The following is a 20,416-nucleotide window of genomic DNA, read 5'->3' on the forward strand; positions in this document are numbered from 1 at the left end:
GAGAGAACCAAAGGGGAAGCAGGAGGCCCCTCATGAAAAGGCTCCCCACAATCTGGGTGCCGTGGTTGGGACCCTGAGCCAGGCCACACTCCAAGAGGTCATATTCTCAGGGATGCCAACAGTGCTACCAAAAGGGCAAGGTGGAGGGCTCAGGAAGCACTCACTCGCCTCATTGGTGAGATGACTGCAGTGGATGGCCAGTACTTCTCCCTCATGGAGGACATAGCCTTTCACTGACTGCTGCAACACCTTGCTCACTGGTACCCAATCCCCTTGCGAAGGACCATGAGCCGGTGAGTCTTGCCCACCATGCACCGCTTCGCACTGGCAATGGTCAAGGGTGAGCTTTCCAGAGCAAAAGGCCAAACCGTCCACTTCGCCATGGACCTCTGAAGCAACCAGCAGCACTGTTACTTATCTCTTGCTGCCCACTGATGGCAACCGGAGGACCTCACTGTCCTGACCACTGGGGCCACGCCCCAGGAAGCACAGTCCTACCAGAGGGCCAGTGTTCCCTCTAAGCTGAGTTAGTGTGAGCCAGCTCACAGTTTTTTAGCCTCCAGCTCACAAATTTTTGTCTCAGCTCAGGAAGGAGGGCTCCAGAGCAAACCAATTTATGCAGTAGCCAAATCGCTCGCTCACAACTTTAATGCCAGGAGCTCACAAAGTAGAATTTTTGCTCACAAGACTCCGCAGCTTAGAGGGAACATTGCAGAGGGCTACAAGATGGTTCTGCTCCATGCACAGAGACGGATGCAGAACACACAGCAGCAAACATCACTGCTACGATAAAGAGTAGCCTGAGAGAATGGGTGGGCGGTGGCAGCAACGATGTCCGGGGCTACATGGTCACAGACGCCAGCCAGTTTGGTGTAGTGGTTAGGGGCTTCTCACCATTGTTTCTGGCAAATATCCACATTTCCCCCCCAAGCATTCTTGTAGAATGCTCTGAAAAATACAATACTTTTTAAAGAAGGTGGAGGGGCAGCCATTAACCCTCAGAAATGTCTTGTTAGCAGGGCATATTTATGGACATCAGAAACAAGTTTTGTGGGACCCCATATAATTTCTGGTGGCAGCATTTGTATCTACAGTGAAATTTGCTCTGCAAATGGCAAAATCATAATGGAAAGACCATAAATGCTAACTAACTATAAAGTATCAGCATCAAAGACTTATTTGAAGTTTTGACTAAAAAATACTATTTTTCCTTGGCCAGAGAAAGAACTTTAAGCAGGAAAGAGTTTTTCTGTATGCGGTGCATTAAGCCCTGTTACATACCTGTATAACCCCCAAATCACAGTCTTCTTTTTCATAGCAAGGTAAAAAATGGCTGCATCTAGTGGATCATTATTTCTCTGAAAGGCTGCTTTAGCAACCTGCAAAAAATAATTGCAATATCTAAAATCATCAATTTATCTAATGAAGATGAAATTACTTTTATTTTCATACAGGTATCTGACAAGCAATATTCACGCTTAATGGGAATAATAAACCTTGTCAACACCAGTCTTCACAATAAGCTTCAATTTAATCACTTACGAATTGTGCCATAAACGTCGGTGCCAGAAAGCAAAATCAAATACTACTTATTGCAACCTGTATCAGGACTATGTGACATTCATTCTATGGGGCAAAGTAAATGCACTCAAAATTAATATTACACCAAGTATTTATATTTTACTTCCATGTCCTTTCTATATACCTTTCAGATATATTCATAACATTAATACTTGGTTTTGGACATTTATGTGGGGGATTTTGTTTCCTGGTTCTTCGTTTCTATCAGGCAAATTTATTAATTTGGAAGCATCTTGTCTGGTGCACCTCCCTAAATGGAATGCATTAGGGTCTACTTATGCTAGAGTAACACTATAGGTAACACTGATATGGTTGTCTCAAAAGATGTGGCTATAATTCTCTTGCTAAAAAAGTTGAACTACTTCCAAATTAACCAGGACCTCTCAATATTTTCAGACACAAAAACATCTGCTTGAAGCAAAGCTACTTATTTAATAGTTGGGGAAGGAATGCATACTTACAAAAGCTATTTCCATCAATGGAAACTGTGGGCAAGAGATTTTTTTATTCCTCCTTTTCAATGAAGTACCCCCCATGGGGCACATCAGGCTGTAGTGGAAGGACCTTTGAAAATTTGCTTCCACTATCGTTAAACAGGATCCAAGTCAAAGACAGAAATTAAAGTACTTTTGTTTTAAATTAGCCATACTGAAGTATTATATTAGGAATAACTGCAAAAGCAGAATGGTCATCTGATGTTAACACTGTTTATTATAAACTACATTTACCTTCTCAATGCACCTGCGCAAACTATGAGTATTTCGAAGCCACCATCCTACTCCCATTGCTCTGAGTTCCGACCATGTGGGATCACGTTTCTGCATTGCTGGTAGCATGGTTAACAGTTCTTCTTCTGCTACTGAATGAAATGCCCAGGCAAAATGACTAGAAGACAAACCTGTAATGTCCAAAAATGGTATGTTTTAAACTATTTACTCAAAATCAAGATATTAATTTGCTAAACATCTAGAGTCCCCTGCACCCAACAGAGGGAGAAGGTTAAATATTTCTTAAAAACAGTAAACCCAAATTTGTGACTCAGATACAGCAACAAACCATGTGTAGCATCTAACAGACACTCTGCAGGTACAAGTGAATCCTTCCTGGCCATTCTTAGCTTTTGTTAACCCCCTCTGCCCCCCACTCCTGAACAAAAGATATTCCTTAGACTCAAAGCATCCTTGCAAACAAAAACCCAAAATGAGTCTGGAGATTACAGTGAGTGATGAAATTCTCTATCCTCTTCCATAAGTGGAATGTCTGTACAGTACAATTTAAGGGGTTATTTGTGAACAGGAACTATTCAATTCCTGTACCTCATAAAAAGACAGATAAAAAGGGAGGAAGAAGCCTGAAAACTTCCAAGGCTTGTCTTCATTATGATAAACATTGCTTGTCAATATATATGAATACAGCCATGGAACATCTAAATATCACCATTATTATAATTTATGCATGCCATTAATTATCTCAAACTGACATTATAAATTTAGAAGTTGTAAACTGTATTATGTTGGTATTTGATGAATTACTAGCCTGAAATAACCAGAATACAAAAGTAGCTGAATTTAGCAGTTCATAGATACACTTGCATCCTAAACAACATCCCATCCAGAGTCAAAGTAATTACAGCCCAAACAAGCTTGGGCATTTACCTAAGAAAGCAATCTACATATTCCTTACCATTTTTTCCTCTTATTTGCCCCTATGAACAGCTGTCCCTAATTTTTTTAGTGTATACAAAATGGCAACAGGGAAAAGTGTTACCTTGATGAAGTAGTTGGGCTCTGTGAGCAGGTGGCAGAGAGGTTGTCAAAAAGGTGTGAAGACGGACAGCCAAAAGAAATTTTAAGCCACATTCATCAAGTGTTTCTCCTCCTATGAAAAGAGTGTTAGTGTGAAGCAATAAAACAAACTTTGAGTCCAGTGGCACTTCTAAGACCAACAAAGTTTAATTCTGAGTATAAGATTTCATGTGCAAGCACATTTCTTCAGATACATTGCAACAAGACTTCCTCAACCATTACATACAGGTAGAAAGAGGGTGGGGGGGTTAATTGCCAGGAAGGGCTAATTAGAGTCAAGATGCATAAGTAACTGAACAATAAGTATAGCTAAGATTGGATTAACACAGTTGGGTAAGACGTGTGAATAGCAGCAAATTAGCATACAGATAATAAGTTAACAAATAGATGTGAGAACTAACCTGTAATTCAGCATCTCCTGTTTCACTCTGTTTCTGAAATTCTTTTGCAATAAAACAGCTATTTTGAAGTTCCCCACTGAGTGCCCTGGGAAGCTGAAATATTCTCCTACAGGTTTCTTAACTTTGTGATTCTTGATGTCAGATTTTTGTCCATTTATCTTTTGGCATAGGGTTTGATCTGTTTGCCCTATGAAGATAACTGAAGGCCACTGTCAGCATTTAATGGCACATACAGTGTTAGAAGATGAGCAAGTGAAGAGCCTGAGATGGTGCAATTAACACTGTTAGGTTGCTTGTGTTGACTGGGTGTATGCAGCAGTAAAGTTGGCATCTGGGTTTATTGCAAGCTCTGCTACCAGTGTCCATGTTCAAATCCCCCCCCCAATCTTAAACAACTCCTCACCCACAATAATACAGCATCTAATTTACAGTCAGAATTAAACTTTGTTGGTCTTAAAGGTGCCACTAGACTCAAACTTAGTTCTCACATCTGTTAACTTTTTAAATTATCTGTATGCTAACTGCTGCTTTTCACAGGTCTTACCAACTGCTTTAATCCAATCTTAGCTATACTTATCACTCAGTTACTTACACATCTTGACTCGAATTAGCCCTTCCTAGCCACTAACAACCCCATCTCTACCTATATGTAATGACTGAGGAAGTCTTGTTTCAAGGTATCTGAAGAAGTGTGCATGCACAAAAAAACCTTATACCAGAATTAAACTTTGTCGGTCTTAAAGGTGCCGCTGGACTAAAACAGCATTCAGAAAGAGTTATTCCAAGCCTAACATATTTGAAAATCAAGTTCAAGCTACTCTAGAATACCAAATTTCATAGATCCCCTTACCCAAGGCCTTCCATAATTAACCATTTGTTTTGCAACTATAGTGGCACTAACTTGCCGACTTTAAAGCTTTTGATATTTGTGAGAAAATTAAAGGTATTTACAACTAGATTTATAAAATACAAATCTGAAGTGACAGTTTGTAGAAGCTACAACTTTCTCCAAACATGTGTAGGTTATGACAAACACTGAATGTCAATAGTCAAGAGAGCTTACCTTGGTTTTTGTCTCTGCTTTCTCCTATATCAGTACTGGTAGTGGCAATTGTATCAGCTAAGGCCATTAATGACATCTGCTCTATCCTGGTCATGCCTGGTAAACTAGAATGAAGCAAGTGACGAGAAAGAACTTGGGCATGCTCTGGTCCAAAGTAAGTTGGATTATACTGAGAAAGATCGATAACACTTGGCTTTTTGTCTTCTTCATCTATGTCACACAAAGTGAGGTCATCTGTATGAAGACTAGAATTCTGAAAAAGATCTTCATAGTTTTCATCTGGCACATTTTGTTTGTTAATGTTCCTTGGGTTGTTCAACTTCTCTGTACAAGCATACGAACCTTCCTCATCTGCAGCAAGCAATGCATATAAAGGAAGTGGTGGAACAGAGTCTATTTCTGTATAGTCTGAAACTTCACTAAGGCGTTGGCTGAATGTCTTCGGGTCCCGTGTGGTGCTCCCACTGGCGCAAATTGAGAGAGAGTGGTGCCGCCTTTCATGGCTGGGTTCAGATTCATTTACGACAATAACTTCTCCAGCAATGCATTTAACAAGATGAGACAGAATTGCCTTTGCTCTACGTACTTTTCCTAGATCCATGAGTTCCAGGAGCTGAAGAGGGTGGTACTGAGGTAAAGTGGGACACAATGCGTGAGCTGCTTCAAACAGTCCAGAATCCTCCAACTCTAATGACATATCAAATGCAGTTTTCTTTCCACTAAGTTTCTGAGCAAGACTTGTCATTGATCTGGTTAATGTTCGCTTTGGTGGGTGGAGACCAGATGACTGGTTTTGTTTCATTAAACTTATTATGGATGGTGTACTCCCACTGTAGGAGTCTATGGAAACAGGCTCTTGTTTTGAAAGAGGCTGCCACTGAGAATAAACATGCATTTCACAATCCATTCCAACTACAAGGATGCCATCACGAACCCAAGACAAAGAAACAGGTAAAGGAGGTGAGCCTTCTACAGATGATACTAAATCCACACATCGCAGCAGTACAAATCTAGAAGGGCCTGAAGTCTTAGCATTCTCCCACAGTGGCAAGACAAATATTTCTTTACCAGTTTGTTCCTGCAATATCCCAGCCAGATGACCAAACATATAAAGCTTTGGCCCAATACTTACTGTTAGGATATGTGAGCCATCTTCTCTAGACATCCAGTCTAAGTGAACTAAATGTTTTGTGCTGGGTATTACATTCTCCTTTCCATCTGCCACTGAATTACTATCAATACCCAAAGAGTCCAATGTTGGGTTTAATTCATCCAAGTGAAGAGTTTGTTCCAAGATCCAACAAGATCCTCCAGTAGATTCACATTCAAAAATGCCAACATTCACTGAAGAGTCTTGAGAAGAACCACCATTTTGGGGCATTTTTCGCTTGTATGCCACAGCTAATCGATTTGTATGTGCACAACTAATTTCAAGAGGTTTCCCTGGCACATTAAGGGAACTGCTACTAAGAAATCCATCTTCAATTAGTAGTGGCCATTCTTCCCATACATACGTACCAATATTTGAATTTCTCCCTGGTTCAGAAACAATACCTGATTCCAACGTCACTCTGCACCTCCAAAATCTAACCTTATCATCCGAGCATAAAGTTGCAAGAAGATAAGGAGTTTGACAGACTGGATATATGGAGGAAGAACTCAAATGACCTAAAATTAAAAAGAAAATCCTTAGGATACAAGTGTGTGTGTGTTTTAAAAAAGATTTATAAATCTAATTTTGCAGGGTTTAAGAAAAGCAGTATCAATCCCCTAAAACGTTCTTGTGTCTTACACTATGACTTTTGCAACAATAGTTGCTATGTATTTTAAGTGCAATTTTAATATTATTTTTAGATCTAAGCTTACTTTTGTAGGCAATGCCAAAGGTTCAAATGATTTTCTATTGATTATTGCTGTTTTACAGGAATCTTTGGGGGGAAAGTCTTTGAAATTCCTGGTGGAGTTGGTGAGCAGTTTAAATCACTAAACAGTGTTATAAAAGCAGGTGGTTTAAATCATTTTTAATTAACATGGTCCAGCCCTTGCTTCCTAGTAAAGCTAATTTCAAGAAATAGAGAGGAAATGGCAGGTGTTTTCTGCCCAGGTTAAACTTTGCCAATTTCCAATTAGGAGCTGTCAATTTTCAATATTTATGAGAATCTCTCTACTTCAAAGAGATCCATTTAAAAGTTCATTTCAGCTTCTGATTTTTTGGTAATTCTAAATAAGCTTAATTTTAAAATAGGTTTTAGTATATCAATATTGAACTATTGGTATATGCAATATCTCTATATACTTGGTTTTGTAGATTATTATTCTAAATAGAAAAGACTGTTTGCATTTTTTAAACTGGAATAACAGAAAGCTTTGCTTAATGAATTGAATAGGTATAATGTCAACAGTCTAAATTGGAAAGAAACTATTGCCAACTTTAAGATTTATTGTTCCATCTTGTACTTCAAAAGAGAAGAGCCTAGTTGGGGTAAAAGGACAGCTATATATTGTAACAGAGAGAAATCTCTTCTCTTGATCTGATGGTGTGTTTTTAGAACTTTGTTATGTTTGTTAAGGCTGAATATGTATAAGAGACATTTGTAAAACAACTATCCCTTTATTAGTTTTAAGCTCTGCTAAAGTTATTAAGCTTAAGACAAAAAATACTGTTTGCCTAAAGGGAAATGATTATACATTCAGAACTACCAGGTGTGTAGAAGACCCTGCCAACATAGAAAACATAAATCATGGGCAGGTCAGAACGAGCAAAGTCAGGAGATGTTCCAAAGTGTGTGCTTTGAAGTTTGTTACACTAAAAGGGTCAATTAGAAATACAACATTTGTATTATAGACTGGTGTCCCCTCCTGGCTAAAGTAAGCTACTGTGTTTTACAAATTAAAAGCTTTAATTTAGACAAAAAGAAACTTAATAAAAATTATTAAAAATATTCTGATAGGCCAAAATGAAAACTAATAGATAGGTTCAGTGCATCTACAAGAGCTTTAGGCCATAGGCTACTTTAAAACACTAAAAGATTTCATGTAAAAGTTTTAATTCTTTAGAATGTCATTGTAATGATATGTTTTCATATTTTGTATACCTGTTAGTGAAAATAAGTTTATAAAATGCTTTAAGATATATGTATTAATGTAAAAGAAGACCAACTGTGTAACAGAACTGATAGATTTGATACTGAAAATGAACTCAGCCTGAAAGTTCATTCAAAGGTGAAAGGAGTCTGGGAGTATGGCCAAAAAAAGTAAACAAAATTGTAAATCAAATATAATGAGCATAATGAGTACTGCATCTGAATTGTGGGAGTTGAGACGCAGCCAAGTCACATCCTGTCAAATATGTGATTGATGACTGGCCAGACAAAGAAAACGGAACTGAGCAGATCTAAGTGATGTCAGTGATTATGTAAAGTGAGGAGGAGCAAGAAGAGTATATAACTCTGCTTTCTGTATTTGCTCATTTAACACCCACGCTGAATTTAAGCTGTGAGGTGCTCCATATTCGAATAAATTGTTTTGTTACCCTTTACTGTCTGGATGATTGTTTTAACTGTGTGGTTTATTGGCTAGCCACACAAGTCAATGAACCTTAGTGCCCTCGGGGCATTTGCAACACTTTAGTAAACTGCTAGATTTTCAAACTAGAATTAAGGCATGATGAAAATATGGAAGACAATCCAACAAGAAGGCAGATGTACAAATAAATGCCCATTCATCCTCACATCCCTTTTCATCATTTACAAACCTGCAGATGGCTTTATACTTATTATCTCTACTCCTTGTGGCAAATTCAGTTCTTGACTATAAACCAGCTCTGAAAAAAGAGCAAGCTGGCTGGTACTTTGAAGTTTCTCTCGGCAAGTTTCATATTTTTGTGTGAGAGAACACTGGAGCTTCTCTTGATCTGGAGAACAATAGAGGTCTTCTTGGTGTGATGTTGTTTTAGATGTTTTTGAATTTATTTGTTCATCTAAAAGGAAAAAAAAAGAAGACAGTACTACAGACTTTGATATACGAAACAATGATAATTCTGTAAATACAACTTTTAACTCAATTCTAAGCTTAAATGCTACTTATTTCCTTGCCAAAATAGATTATCAAGTTTGTAAGATGGCAACATTTAGTGTAGCGATAGGCATGAACCGGCTCAGGAACTAAAGTTCATGATGAATTTTGACTGGTTCATGGTTTGCAAACTGAAGCTCATGGCAGGTCAACAACATAAACTTTCCATGAACTTTCAAGCAGTTTGTGGCAGTTTGTAAATGGACACATTTCCAGACAGACTGCTCAATCAAAATGTTTACTAAACTTCAAAGCAATGGGGGGCAGAATTCTCCAGCTTTGGAAACACTGGTCCATTCTATAAACTTTTGAAACTATGCCTGGCATTTTCCCCAAAAGCACTTTCCTGGGGGCATCTTCTGGGGGGGGCATAACTTGGACCCCCTACGTCCAATCTGCACATAACTTGGAGGGCATATAGAAGAGTATCACGGGGAAGTCCCTAGCAAGTTTGATATCTCTGGTTTGCACACCGACCATTCTATACACTCATTAACCTCCAGAACCTGTGCCTGTCATTTCCCCTGAAAGCACTTTCCTGGGGGCATCTGCTTTGGGGTACATACAATCGTCGCTGAACTTGGAGAGCAGGTAAGGAGAGTCAGCCAGAGATCCCCTACAAGTCTAGTATTTCTAGCGAGCTGCGGTGGCTCAAGTGGTTAAGACGCTGAACTGCAGGCTGTGGAAAGTCAGTAGTTCAGCAGTTCAAGACCCGGGTGCCACAAGACGGGGTGAGCTCCCGTCTCTAGTTCCAGCTCCTGCCAACCTAGCAGTTCGAAAGCAAGAAATTGCAAGTAGATAAATAGGTACCACTTTAGTGGGAAGGTAACAGCGTTCTGTGCACCTTGGTGTTTAGTCATGCCGGCCACATGACCACGGAAACGTCTTCGGACAGTGCTGGCTCTTCGGCTTTGAAACGGAGATGAGCACCGCAACCCTAGAGTCGGATTCGACTGGCTTTCGAGCAAGGGAACCTTTACCTTTAAGGAGGGCGTTCTACTGCATCACAAACCTCATGAGCCAAACCAGTTCATTTGGCACCTAGAAGTTCATGACAGTTCATGGCTCACAAACCAGGCACACCACAAACCGAAAAAAACTGAATTTTTCCAGTTTGTGCCCATCCCTAATCAAGTGTGCTCCAACTTTAGAACTTTGCTGGCATCTTAGGTCTCATGATCAAAAAGTAGCAACCATGCCATTCTCTCACTTCAACTTTCAAAAATAATATGTACCTATTCTTGTTAGAATATTTGTAACTACATAGGCAGAACATTGATAAAAATAGTAAATTTGACTTGGCTCAACACACGTATCTCACAACTGAGTCAAGTGATAGGTGCTGTTAATACTAAATTGCATTTAGAGATGGACCACTGTAGAACAACACCTTGCAAAACTCAACAACTTTTGGATTCAAACAAACCACCACAGTTAATAAAATAAAAAGTTAAAATTGTTGGTGTTGCTAAAGAGGTACTTAAGGCTGTCTGTTCAAACATGGTGCATGATCCAGCCAAAACATAACACAGTATCATTCTTGAGTATAGTGCTCAAATAAATGGTAGCCAGACAACTGCAGGCTTTCTTCGATACCATTATCTGGATCCATTTCAATTTAGTTTGTGCCCCAGTTTTCAGACTGAAACTGTCTTGGTCACCCTGACAGTTGGTCAATGTCAGCAACGGTTTTCAAGCTGTGGGTTTGAACCTAAAAGCGGGTTTTAGTTCTTTTGCAAGTAAGTCAACATGGCCAGGAGAGTGGAAGAACAGAATGAGCTAGTGGAGGAGGCAATGAACTCACCTCCTGTCAGCAGCAGGATGAAGTAGCCACTTTCCCTTCTCCTTTGCCCTGTGGTTTATACCCTCAGAGAGCAGGGTGTTCAGGGAGAGACACAGCCAATCACCCTCTGATTGCAAGGTGAGCATTCCATGTACAGGTTTGCTGACCAAACCAAGTAGCAGCAGTGGGGGAAGCAATAAGCACTGGCAAGAGCTGCAGACCAGGGCTCAGCTTGGACCCAGCAATCAGTAGAGCAAGTCCAGGTGGTGACAAGAGTAGAGGATGGGCACAAACCAGCTCATGAACCTATATTCGTGACAAACTGTGCCCAGTTTGTGGCTCGCAAACTGAGGTTCATACCATCCCACCGCCACAAACCTCCCACAACCTTCCCAGATGGCTTTGGGAGGCTCATGCGGTTCATATCAGCAGTCACACTGGCACCAGCAGTGGGGCATGGTCTCCTTAAATGCCTTCTCCAAGCTGCACCGCGGTGGCACAACTTGGCGAATGAACTCAGAAGGCACTTAAATGCATTTTGTGGTCACTTGCAAGTCACACCACTGTGGTGGAGATGCAGCTTGCAAAAGCAGTTTAAAGGTATCCCTTTAAATGGCTTTTACAAACTTGGACTGCACTTGCATGTGGTGCAGGTTGCAAGAAAACCACTTAAAAGGAACCCCTAAAATGGCTTTTGTAAGCCGTGCAACGTGCGATTTACAACCAAGCAGCAAGGTCATCTGGAAGTGGGTGAACTCGCTGCTTGGACTTCACTTGTGCACTGCATGGCTTGCAAAAGCCATGCCACATCACGAACCACAAACTGGTTTGTTAAACAGGAAGGTTTGTGGTTCATGAGACCCCATGAACCTTCATAAACCTCAATTTTCCTGGTTCGTGCCCATTCTTAATGGGAATGAGCTTACCCCTACGCTTTTCACCACCTGGAATTGTACTGCTGATCCCAGGGTCCAAGTTGAGCCCTGTCCTGCAGCTCTGCCAGTCTTGCCATGAGCTCAGCCGCTTCCAGCCAGTGATGGTGCAAGAATTGATAGTAACAGGCAATGTCTATTGCCTCGCGGGTACACATAATGAATGCCACCCTTACCCTTTTTGGAAAGAGGTGGATAAAAATGTGACAGAATGATTAGTCTTGTCTAGACATTGTTCAGAACAACTAGCCCACCTATCATTCATTCTTTCCAGTACTGTCCTTAAGAAGTACACAGATGAAATCCCCCACTTTGCATATCCAGTAAGTGGCAATGCACTCCAACCCTGTTTCTACATCATTCCTGCACAATCCTATTTCTTCAACCAAGACATGAGAAGCCACTACATACATTACATTATCATATGTTCTTCTAATATTATAGATTCTTGCTTAGAAGAACTATATAGTTTCATATGTTTGTAAAAGCAGATCTTGGACAATATGCTAATCAGAAAGGTGTGATTGTCTGCATTCCTAAGGAGCAAACCTGGATTTGCCTCTGTATAATGTATAAATGGCCATTAGCCTGTTCCTCAATATTGTTTTATATTTAAACATTTTGAAACTGAAAAATAACATACAACTTTGTTCAGCATTTACTGATATAAGATTCATGTGTTCTGTGTTGGGAAGAGAGGAAGTAGCATGGAGTACTTTATAAGTGGGTCCTGAAAGATACAGTCCTGCTAGCCCAGGGAACTAAGGAGAATCAGTACTTGGGATGAGAGACTGCCACGGAAGACAATGGCAAATCACCTCTCCTCATCTGTTGCCTTGAAAACCCCATGGGGTGGAACTTCATGGGATTGCCATGAGTTGGTTGTAACTTTGTCCCGGTCAACTGCCTCCCATCCTCCCGGGACTGGCCGGGAGCAACCCCAAACAGGCTAACTCATCAAAAAGGGAAGGCAGACTGTCAGCATCAAATGCGGAGGCAGTTCGACAGGAGTTGCAGCCCCGGGAGGAAGAAAGAAGCTGCACAGAGCTTTGGGGATGAGTATTGGAGGCATTGGTTTCCAGGGACTCTGTTCTTACACAGCTAATTTGTTCCAGAGTGTAGCACTGGGGAATTACTTCTCGACCTCACAGCATATAAAAGACAGATATCCATCTAATGCTATTCTGTTCCCCATGTTGTTTAATAACAAACAGCTGGTTTGAGGATTTAGAATGAGGTTATCAACATGCAGATTTCATCCAACTATATTACTTCTTTTTAACTGAGTCCACTTGGGGAACTGATACCCTGCATTCTCTTGTAGATTCAGTAATAGGATGAAAGAATAAATGGAAACTCAGTTCAATAAGATTGACATGGTGAATAAGGCGAACAAGTGTTTGTGGTGTCAGCCTGTGCTGGACAGAATTTAAAAAACCTTCACTGACTACCAGCTCACTTCCAGGCACAATTCAACACAGAAGTTACTGGTTATAAAGCTCTACATGATCGGAATATTTTTTGCCTATCTTCCAGCCTATCAGTTAATACTTTTCATTTAGATTCTAATCTGTGAGCCCCACTATAAGGGATAAGGTGGATGAGCTACAAACATAAAGCCTTCTCTCATATGGCAGCAGAACTTTGGAACTTTCCACATAAAAGGTCTCCAGCTCCCAAATTAATATTTTATTATCTAAGGCACTTGGTTAGTTTTACACTTTTTAGTGTTTAGCATCCTTGCCACGTCTCTTTTAAATCTAGATGTTGCAGGGTTTCTTTTATTATTATTAACATTTTATTAATATTGAATTAGTGATAATACAAAAATTTCAAAAGTAAGGATTTTTGACAATAGGTAAAATACAAATTCCAAAACATGACTGTTCGTAAATTTACAGTACAATATTGAATGTAAATAACTAAGTACATTGTTTGTTCCAACATATCTTTATGAAATACTGAAGTACAAATCTATAAATTTTGAAGCAGTTTTGTTTTTTAGGCTGAGAACCTATTGCTGTTGGTGATCAACCGTATTTACAATGTGCTGATTGTTCTACCAGTTCTAATTTTTTCTTTTGTTCAGTTTTCATTCCATTCCATTTTGTTTGTAAGTATGCTGTTTTGTTTGTATTATGCTGTTATTATTTTGTAAGCCACTTCTCAAGTTTATTGATAAAGTGGAATACAAATATTTTAAATAAAAACGTTTCATAGGAGAACTAGTTTCTCAGCGAGAATTTTCTCATTGATTTCAATCAAACTTAAAAGTACTTAACCTGGGCTGGACTTAAAAGTACTTAACATATGGAACATGCTCACTGTGTTTGTATCCAACAAAAAACCCCATACATTCATTCCTGCCCTAATATTTTCCAGATCAAGAGAAGATTTTGAGACAATAAAGTTGAACTCCATACCTCATGCACACATCAGGAAGAATGCACAACAAGGAACAGATTATAGAACTGCAGTACAGAAGTAATAACTGCTTAAAATATTGTATCTGCCATTATCAAATTAGAAAATAAAACATAAAAAGGCAAATTTGATGATTAGACAATTTATATTACAAATATTAAGAACATACCCACTGAGGCTGGTACAGACTTCAAATGTAGTTTCCACATGCGTAACACTGAGCTGTTCTGTGTGTATTCAATGACAACTAAATAGAATTTTTCAGAAAATCCATTTTTCTGATATCCTGTAAAAATGTGAACAGATTTCCTTTTTAGTACAACAATTTCACCTGTTAACTACAGACTACAACTGTTTTTCCTTTTCATGATGTACATTAGGTAAGTTGAAATGTGCAGAATCCAAAGCCTATGCAAACTTGCTTGAGAATAAATATCATTGACTTCAATACAACTTACTTCCAAGTAAATGTGCATTGGATTGGACAGCGTAGTCTCAATCTAATTGAGCTCCTTTATGTAAGAAGAACAAATGCAACTAAAATTTTATACTCTAGCTTAGAGGTGTCGAAATCATTTGTTACGAGAGCTGGATTTAGCATAAATGTGACTTTGTCAGGCCGGGCCATGCATCCCATAAAATTTAAATGATGTATCTGAGATACAATCTTTATAAAGATGATTTCAGATGCCGAATGGTAATAGCAGGAAAACAACAAAAGCAGGCTTGATTGGATTAGGTGTGATATGCAGAGGAGATACCAGCATTGGTAATGAGACAGGAAACCTAGGTCTCCATTTGGTCCAGGAAGATTTAGTCCAGGAAGATGCAAAGAATAAATGGACATAAGTCTGACATTAGAAACCACAACATTCAAAAACCAGTGGGGGAATATTTAACCTTCCAAGGACATTGCTGACCTAAGAGTAGCATTTCTCTTACAAAGGAATTTCAAAGGGAGATCAGAAAGAGAGACTGCTGAATTGCAATTGATCATGAAGCTCAATGTATCCTCCAGGGATGAATTGAGACCTAGGTTCCCTGTCTCATTACCGCCTGCTATTGTCATGTGGCATCCGAAATCACTCCACTGCCCAAGGTATAAGGACCAATAGACTCACATTCTAGGCTGTATCTGAAGAAGTGAGCAGTGACTTATGAAACTTCATGCACTGCCAAAAATTTTGTTAGGTGCTACTGGACTCATGCTCCTTTCCACTAATAAATCTTGCAAGCTGTACTGTTAGGCTTCTCCCCCCTCCCCTTTCATCTGCTTAAACTGGAGAGAGGGATTATGTGTTGATTTCAGACTAAGCAAAATCCACTCAAGCGTTGGTGATAACGAAAAAAAGGGAATGAAGAAAGGAAGCCAGCAAGGTAGGAGGGGAGAAAGGGAGACGTGTTGAACTGGAACATATGGAACCATAAATGTATTTTAAATAACTTAGCCATCTACTTCCATTATTAAACAATGGGATCCAATGGAATTGGATTATTAACAAATGGAAGCCAATCCAAGTGTTCTAATCAGGGTCTTTTTGAAAGAAAATGAAATCTCATATGGGCACAGAGAAATCTAATCTCAAGAAAACAAACAAACATTTCAGAATACGCCAAAAATAATTTCCTTTTAGTTCTCATTTTCCCTTATCCCAACCGGCCCCTTCCTTTTAACACACATACTACACCTGTGCATGTGTGTGTGACAGAAAAAGAGAAAGAGACATATCAAGTCTCAAAGGTAAGAGCAGAGCACAGTGATCTCAGTGTAAACTGTGCTTGTCCGAAGAATCCATCTACCCTCTCCCTCCCTTTGGAGAAGAAGTGTACGAAAGCTTATACCTGAAATAAAACATTGCTGCTCTTAAAGGAGCCATGGAACTCAGACGTTACTCTCTCTCTCCTGGGTGGAGCTCTCTCTCGCTCTTTGCCTCCCCCTGCCTTCCTCCCAAAAGGAGAAGCCCACAGCCAATGGAGGGAAAGGAGGTTTGGCTTGGAAGGAAGCAAGAAGCAGTCTTGGAAGGAAGCAGGAAGCAGCAGAGGGAGCTGGGCAAAAATGTGCTGCAATGCAGCAGCAGCCCCGGTGAAGGGAGCAGGAGGGAGCCAGTTGCTTGTAGGCTGGATCTGGCCCGTGGGGCATATGTTTGACACCCCTGTTCTAGCTTCTTTGCACAGGAATTCTTTATACATTCAGGGAAATCTCAGTGTTAGTCCAAGCTGTGGCACAGGTTACTGCTAATTAGTGTAAAATAAAAAGTCTACTATGTGCCTGCATTTACTTAGACTATTCTGGATTGAAACCTATAGTAACTGCACGGCTCAATTTATCCATTTATGATTTTGCAACTACACATGGAGGTACCACCACTTTGCATGCTGATTTTGTATTATTTGAAAATTAAAGTAGCAGGGTACTTTGAATAAAGATGGAGTTTAAGAAATAACTCACACACAGTATTCTAGTTCCATACGTCACATCACCTAAAGTTTCTGATATATATTTTTAAAAAATCCTGGCCAGTGGACATGGAAGACCACTTCCCTTACTACCTACTTCTAGAAGTATGAACACTGTAACGCTGGGAATCCAAAACAAAACGTTACAAATTATTTTTAGCTTGTGTCAAACTTTGTTGCCTTCCTTGTGCCTGAGAGCAGCTGCCTCTCATTTCTAGCCCCTTATCAAACCACTCAATTGCCCATTCTCTTCTCACCTATCCACCTAAACTGTTGTCATTTTTGCTTCCTCCTACCTATCTGCTCAATTGCCTGGATTCTCCTCCATCCACCCAACCCAAATGTTTGCTTTTCCTTGTGTGCCTTCCCAATTTTACGCTTTCCCCCCTCCTGTTGCCCACATACCTAACCACCTAGCTCCTCCGCTAGTGTTTGCCTCCTCAGCTGATTGCCTACCTTCCCCCTCTTCTTCATATTGTTGTATGAGACTTTTTAAAAATAGCAACTGTGCACATGCAGCCATTGTAGTTTATTTATCAGTGTAACTTATTGTAGTTTACTTTTTAAAAACCTTATGTAAACATACCCAGGGTTTGGGGGGAAAACCCAACAACATTCACACCATCTCTACCTAGCCCTCTCTTATGGATTTTGATCTACTTGGGGAGGGCAACCACCGCTATTACATATATGTTGACACAAAGAGCACTAGTAGTTTCAATGACATTAACGATACCACTACAACACTACAAACATTAGATTGTCACTTATAGGACTGGAATCCATTTCCTTAGGATATGACTACTACTGTCAAGCCAAAATCATGATCTTAAATGCACTGCTACAACAAAAATGTCTGTAACACATTCATTATCTTTTCACTTTACTGCAAATTTATTGAAGCATGGGCTTTACCAGAGTCTGATAACATGGTGTTTTTTTCTGACAGTTTAGTCTCATGGTGATTCAAAATGAAATCTTCTTGAAAAACATGAAGTAACTGCATTTTCCCACCATGCTAAATTAAAGTAAACAAAGTTTGTATAAATACAGATGCATGACTAAAATGTACATACAAGACATCTATAAATACACAGGAGTGATTACATCGACGAAGATCTCAAGTTTTGACAGAATATTTATTATTTATTTACAAAGTTTATATCCCACATTTCTGCCTTTGAATATAACCCATTAAAATGACAATCAAATGGAATCTTAGCAATATGCAACACTCTTGGCAGATTTCAGTTCCCCAAAATACTATCTCTGTAAATAACCTTTTCTTGAGTTCAAAACAATAACAAAATATTTTTCACTGACTTCTTAAAGTCCTTACCAGTTCTGTAATAGCATCCAGCTCTACAATGCATCCTGGTCTGGCTGTGGACTGTTGACTTATGATATTAAATACTTCACCAACATATTTCTGCAAAGTCAGTATTAAAGGTTATGTTGTTTCTATTTCTGTAGTGAAGTATTACATTTTAGCACAATAAAGTATTATTATACATACTATTGTTTGAATTACATTTTAGCACAATAAAGTATTATTTTACATACTATTGTTTGAATCCTAAAGGTAGTATAAGTGATTCTTAGGAATGACAACATTCCTGACTGCTGACAACAGCAAACCCAAACCTGGAAAAGAGAAGTCACATCTCTGGAGAGACCCTGAATGGGTCTCATATGTGTGTGTATATATATAGGTGGTATATGTTTGTTTGTGTGTGTGTGTGTGTGTGTGTGTGTGTGTGTGTGTGTGTGTGTGTGAAATAAACAGTGTCAAATTGATTAGAGGGTGCCAAACATGAGCAGAGCAGTGGCAGGGGAAAATGAGGTGCTTATCCTTCTCACTAGGAACTATTTTTCAGCTGGGTGGGGGATACTAGGTCCTTAAATGTATTTTCCTGCAGAAAGGAAAGCAAAATAGAAAAGCAATTTTAGTGGTTGAAAAGCCCCTCCTCCTGCCCACAATAAACTGAGCTCCCTGCAACTACATTAAAATAATTTTTTAAAAATCTGTAGGAACCATGTGTCTCCATATGCAGTATGATCCTAAATCCTGACTCTGTTTTGCTAACGAATGTTAGAGAAGACATACCTGCCCTTTATTTAAGAAGCATGTTAAAGCAATACTCCCTACATACTAGTCTTCTTAAGGTTTTGTGCTTAGTTAGCTACCAGGCCTCAGTAATTATACAGCATCATAGACCATTCTAGGCCAACTGATTGAAAAGCTGCAAATAGTGTTTGTTTGCCCTGACAATATATATATTTTAATTGTCACAGTACATCTTAATAAAAGAAAACATTACTTATATTGTAATGGCACATATGCACTTTGGGGTTAATTTTTATTTGTGCCATGCTGTTTTCCACACTTAATGGTGAAGGACTGCTATGTGAAAACAGGAATCCCCACAAAAAATTGAATTAAGAGAAAATAACTGCAAGATGCTAGGGATCACAGGCATCTCACATGTCACTTCCTCTACCAACTGCTGCAAACATATTTTACTGAAAGTGGCTTTCTAAACTGCCCACTATAAAAAGGTAGTAATTCTATGGTACATCTTCCCCCAAAGTCTACCATATTGTTCAAAAACCTTTAGATGAGTGCAAACTCATGTTACTCATGCAAGAGTGAGGGACGACAGTTTTGCCCATTTCTTCCTCCTCACTGCAACACTTAGTGCTACATGACACTTCACTGAGAGGCTGCTGGGGGAAGGGGAATTGGGGAAGTTTGTTAGGAGAGATTCTTTTCTCATGCAAGTGAAGATCCAACCATTATGCCACTTAGTTCTGTTGCACATTCTTAAGTGTTCAATGGCCTGGGTCAAGTGTTCAATGTCATGGTCACTAAACTGAATTTAGTTGTTAACATCAGTATACTTATCTAATGAAGAATCTAAATTAATTTTTACTTACAGAAATTCCTGGATTTGACAGTTCACACAGAAGCTTTTTCGCATCTATGATAGCTTGATACAGTCTCAAATACTGTCCATCATTTGCAACAAAACAAGCACTTGGGGAATTGCAATATGTGCCTAAAGGCAATTGTGAAAACATATACTTTAAATACAAATCAATAAAGGGTACTCATCAAATTAAACCACTATTTTCATTCAAATATTGTTTCCTGTCTATGCAGCTACTTTCAGCACTATCATCTATCAATCAGAAAAAATACTCACCAAGACAGTAACTGGGTATAAGGGTAGGCAGCCATGCCACGTTTGAAAAAGCAGATACATGAAGGGAATTGATTCGTGCAAGTTCAGAAACTCCACCAGAAAAAGACAGTGGCCCAACAGGATCAACTCTCCAAAGGATAAGTTCACTGTAGACAGTAGTGGAATCCTGTGACAACATGCCTGCAGAGCTTTTATTCTGAGATCTTGAAGGTGAGTCATCACGTGCCTCTTGCGTGCTATCAACAACTGGTGTCCTTACCGCATTATGATGGGAGGTTGTAAGTAACAGTGGCAGTACTGAATGACAAGCCAGGTCATTAAGATGGAAACGATGACCACAGTATCTTGATTTGTGGGAAATACTGAGTATGGTTGAAAAAGCAGATTCCTCTGCAAAACTGACTAGCCATTGATTGAGAGATCCATCTGCATGTTTAGAAATCATCATAACATTTGGGGTGAAGATGCTTAATTTTAAACTGTTCGATGATTTGCTGTGCCCTGAAGAGATTAACATGGAGCAAAAGGAATGGCCAAAGCCAGATAATTTTTGTTTGCCTTGTTGAATAGCTAGATCAACGTTCTTGGTACAAGCATACATCACTATACTTCTGCAAAGTGAATTTGCATCTCCAGTGGGAAAGGCTACAGGGATCCTTGAAACAAATGACACCTAAAACATTTTACAAG

The 20,416-nt window shown here is 39.3% G+C and overlaps 1 protein-coding gene across 1 annotated transcript in view; it reads right to left on the minus strand.

The window, feature by feature from the left end:
• The window catches only part of DMXL1 (Dmx like 1), a 157,746-nt gene that overhangs the window by 82,259 nt on the left and 55,071 nt on the right, over positions 1 to 20,416 (minus strand). Inside the window, exons 12-21 of the mRNA XM_015424996.1 lie at positions 19,727 to 20,399; positions 19,458 to 19,579; positions 17,860 to 17,949; positions 17,436 to 17,538; positions 14,233 to 14,349; positions 8,605 to 8,829; positions 4,851 to 6,518; positions 3,349 to 3,459; positions 2,310 to 2,479; positions 1,282 to 1,379 (exon numbers count right to left, since the gene is read on the minus strand). Of these exons, the coding sequence (XP_015280482.1) occupies positions 1,282 to 1,379; positions 2,310 to 2,479; positions 3,349 to 3,459; positions 4,851 to 6,518; positions 8,605 to 8,829; positions 14,233 to 14,349; positions 17,436 to 17,538; positions 17,860 to 17,949; positions 19,458 to 19,579; positions 19,727 to 20,399 (3,377 nt within the window). The remainder of the gene's footprint in view (positions 1 to 1,281; positions 1,380 to 2,309; positions 2,480 to 3,348; positions 3,460 to 4,850; positions 6,519 to 8,604; positions 8,830 to 14,232; positions 14,350 to 17,435; positions 17,539 to 17,859; positions 17,950 to 19,457; positions 19,580 to 19,726; positions 20,400 to 20,416) is intronic.

This window comes from Gekko japonicus, unplaced genomic scaffold, assembly GCF_001447785.1.
Source record: "Gekko japonicus isolate JY-2015 unplaced genomic scaffold, Gekko_japonicus_V1.1 scaffold2135, whole genome shotgun sequence".
In the NCBI taxonomy this organism is placed as follows: Eukaryota; Metazoa; Chordata; class Lepidosauria; order Squamata; family Gekkonidae; genus Gekko; species Gekko japonicus.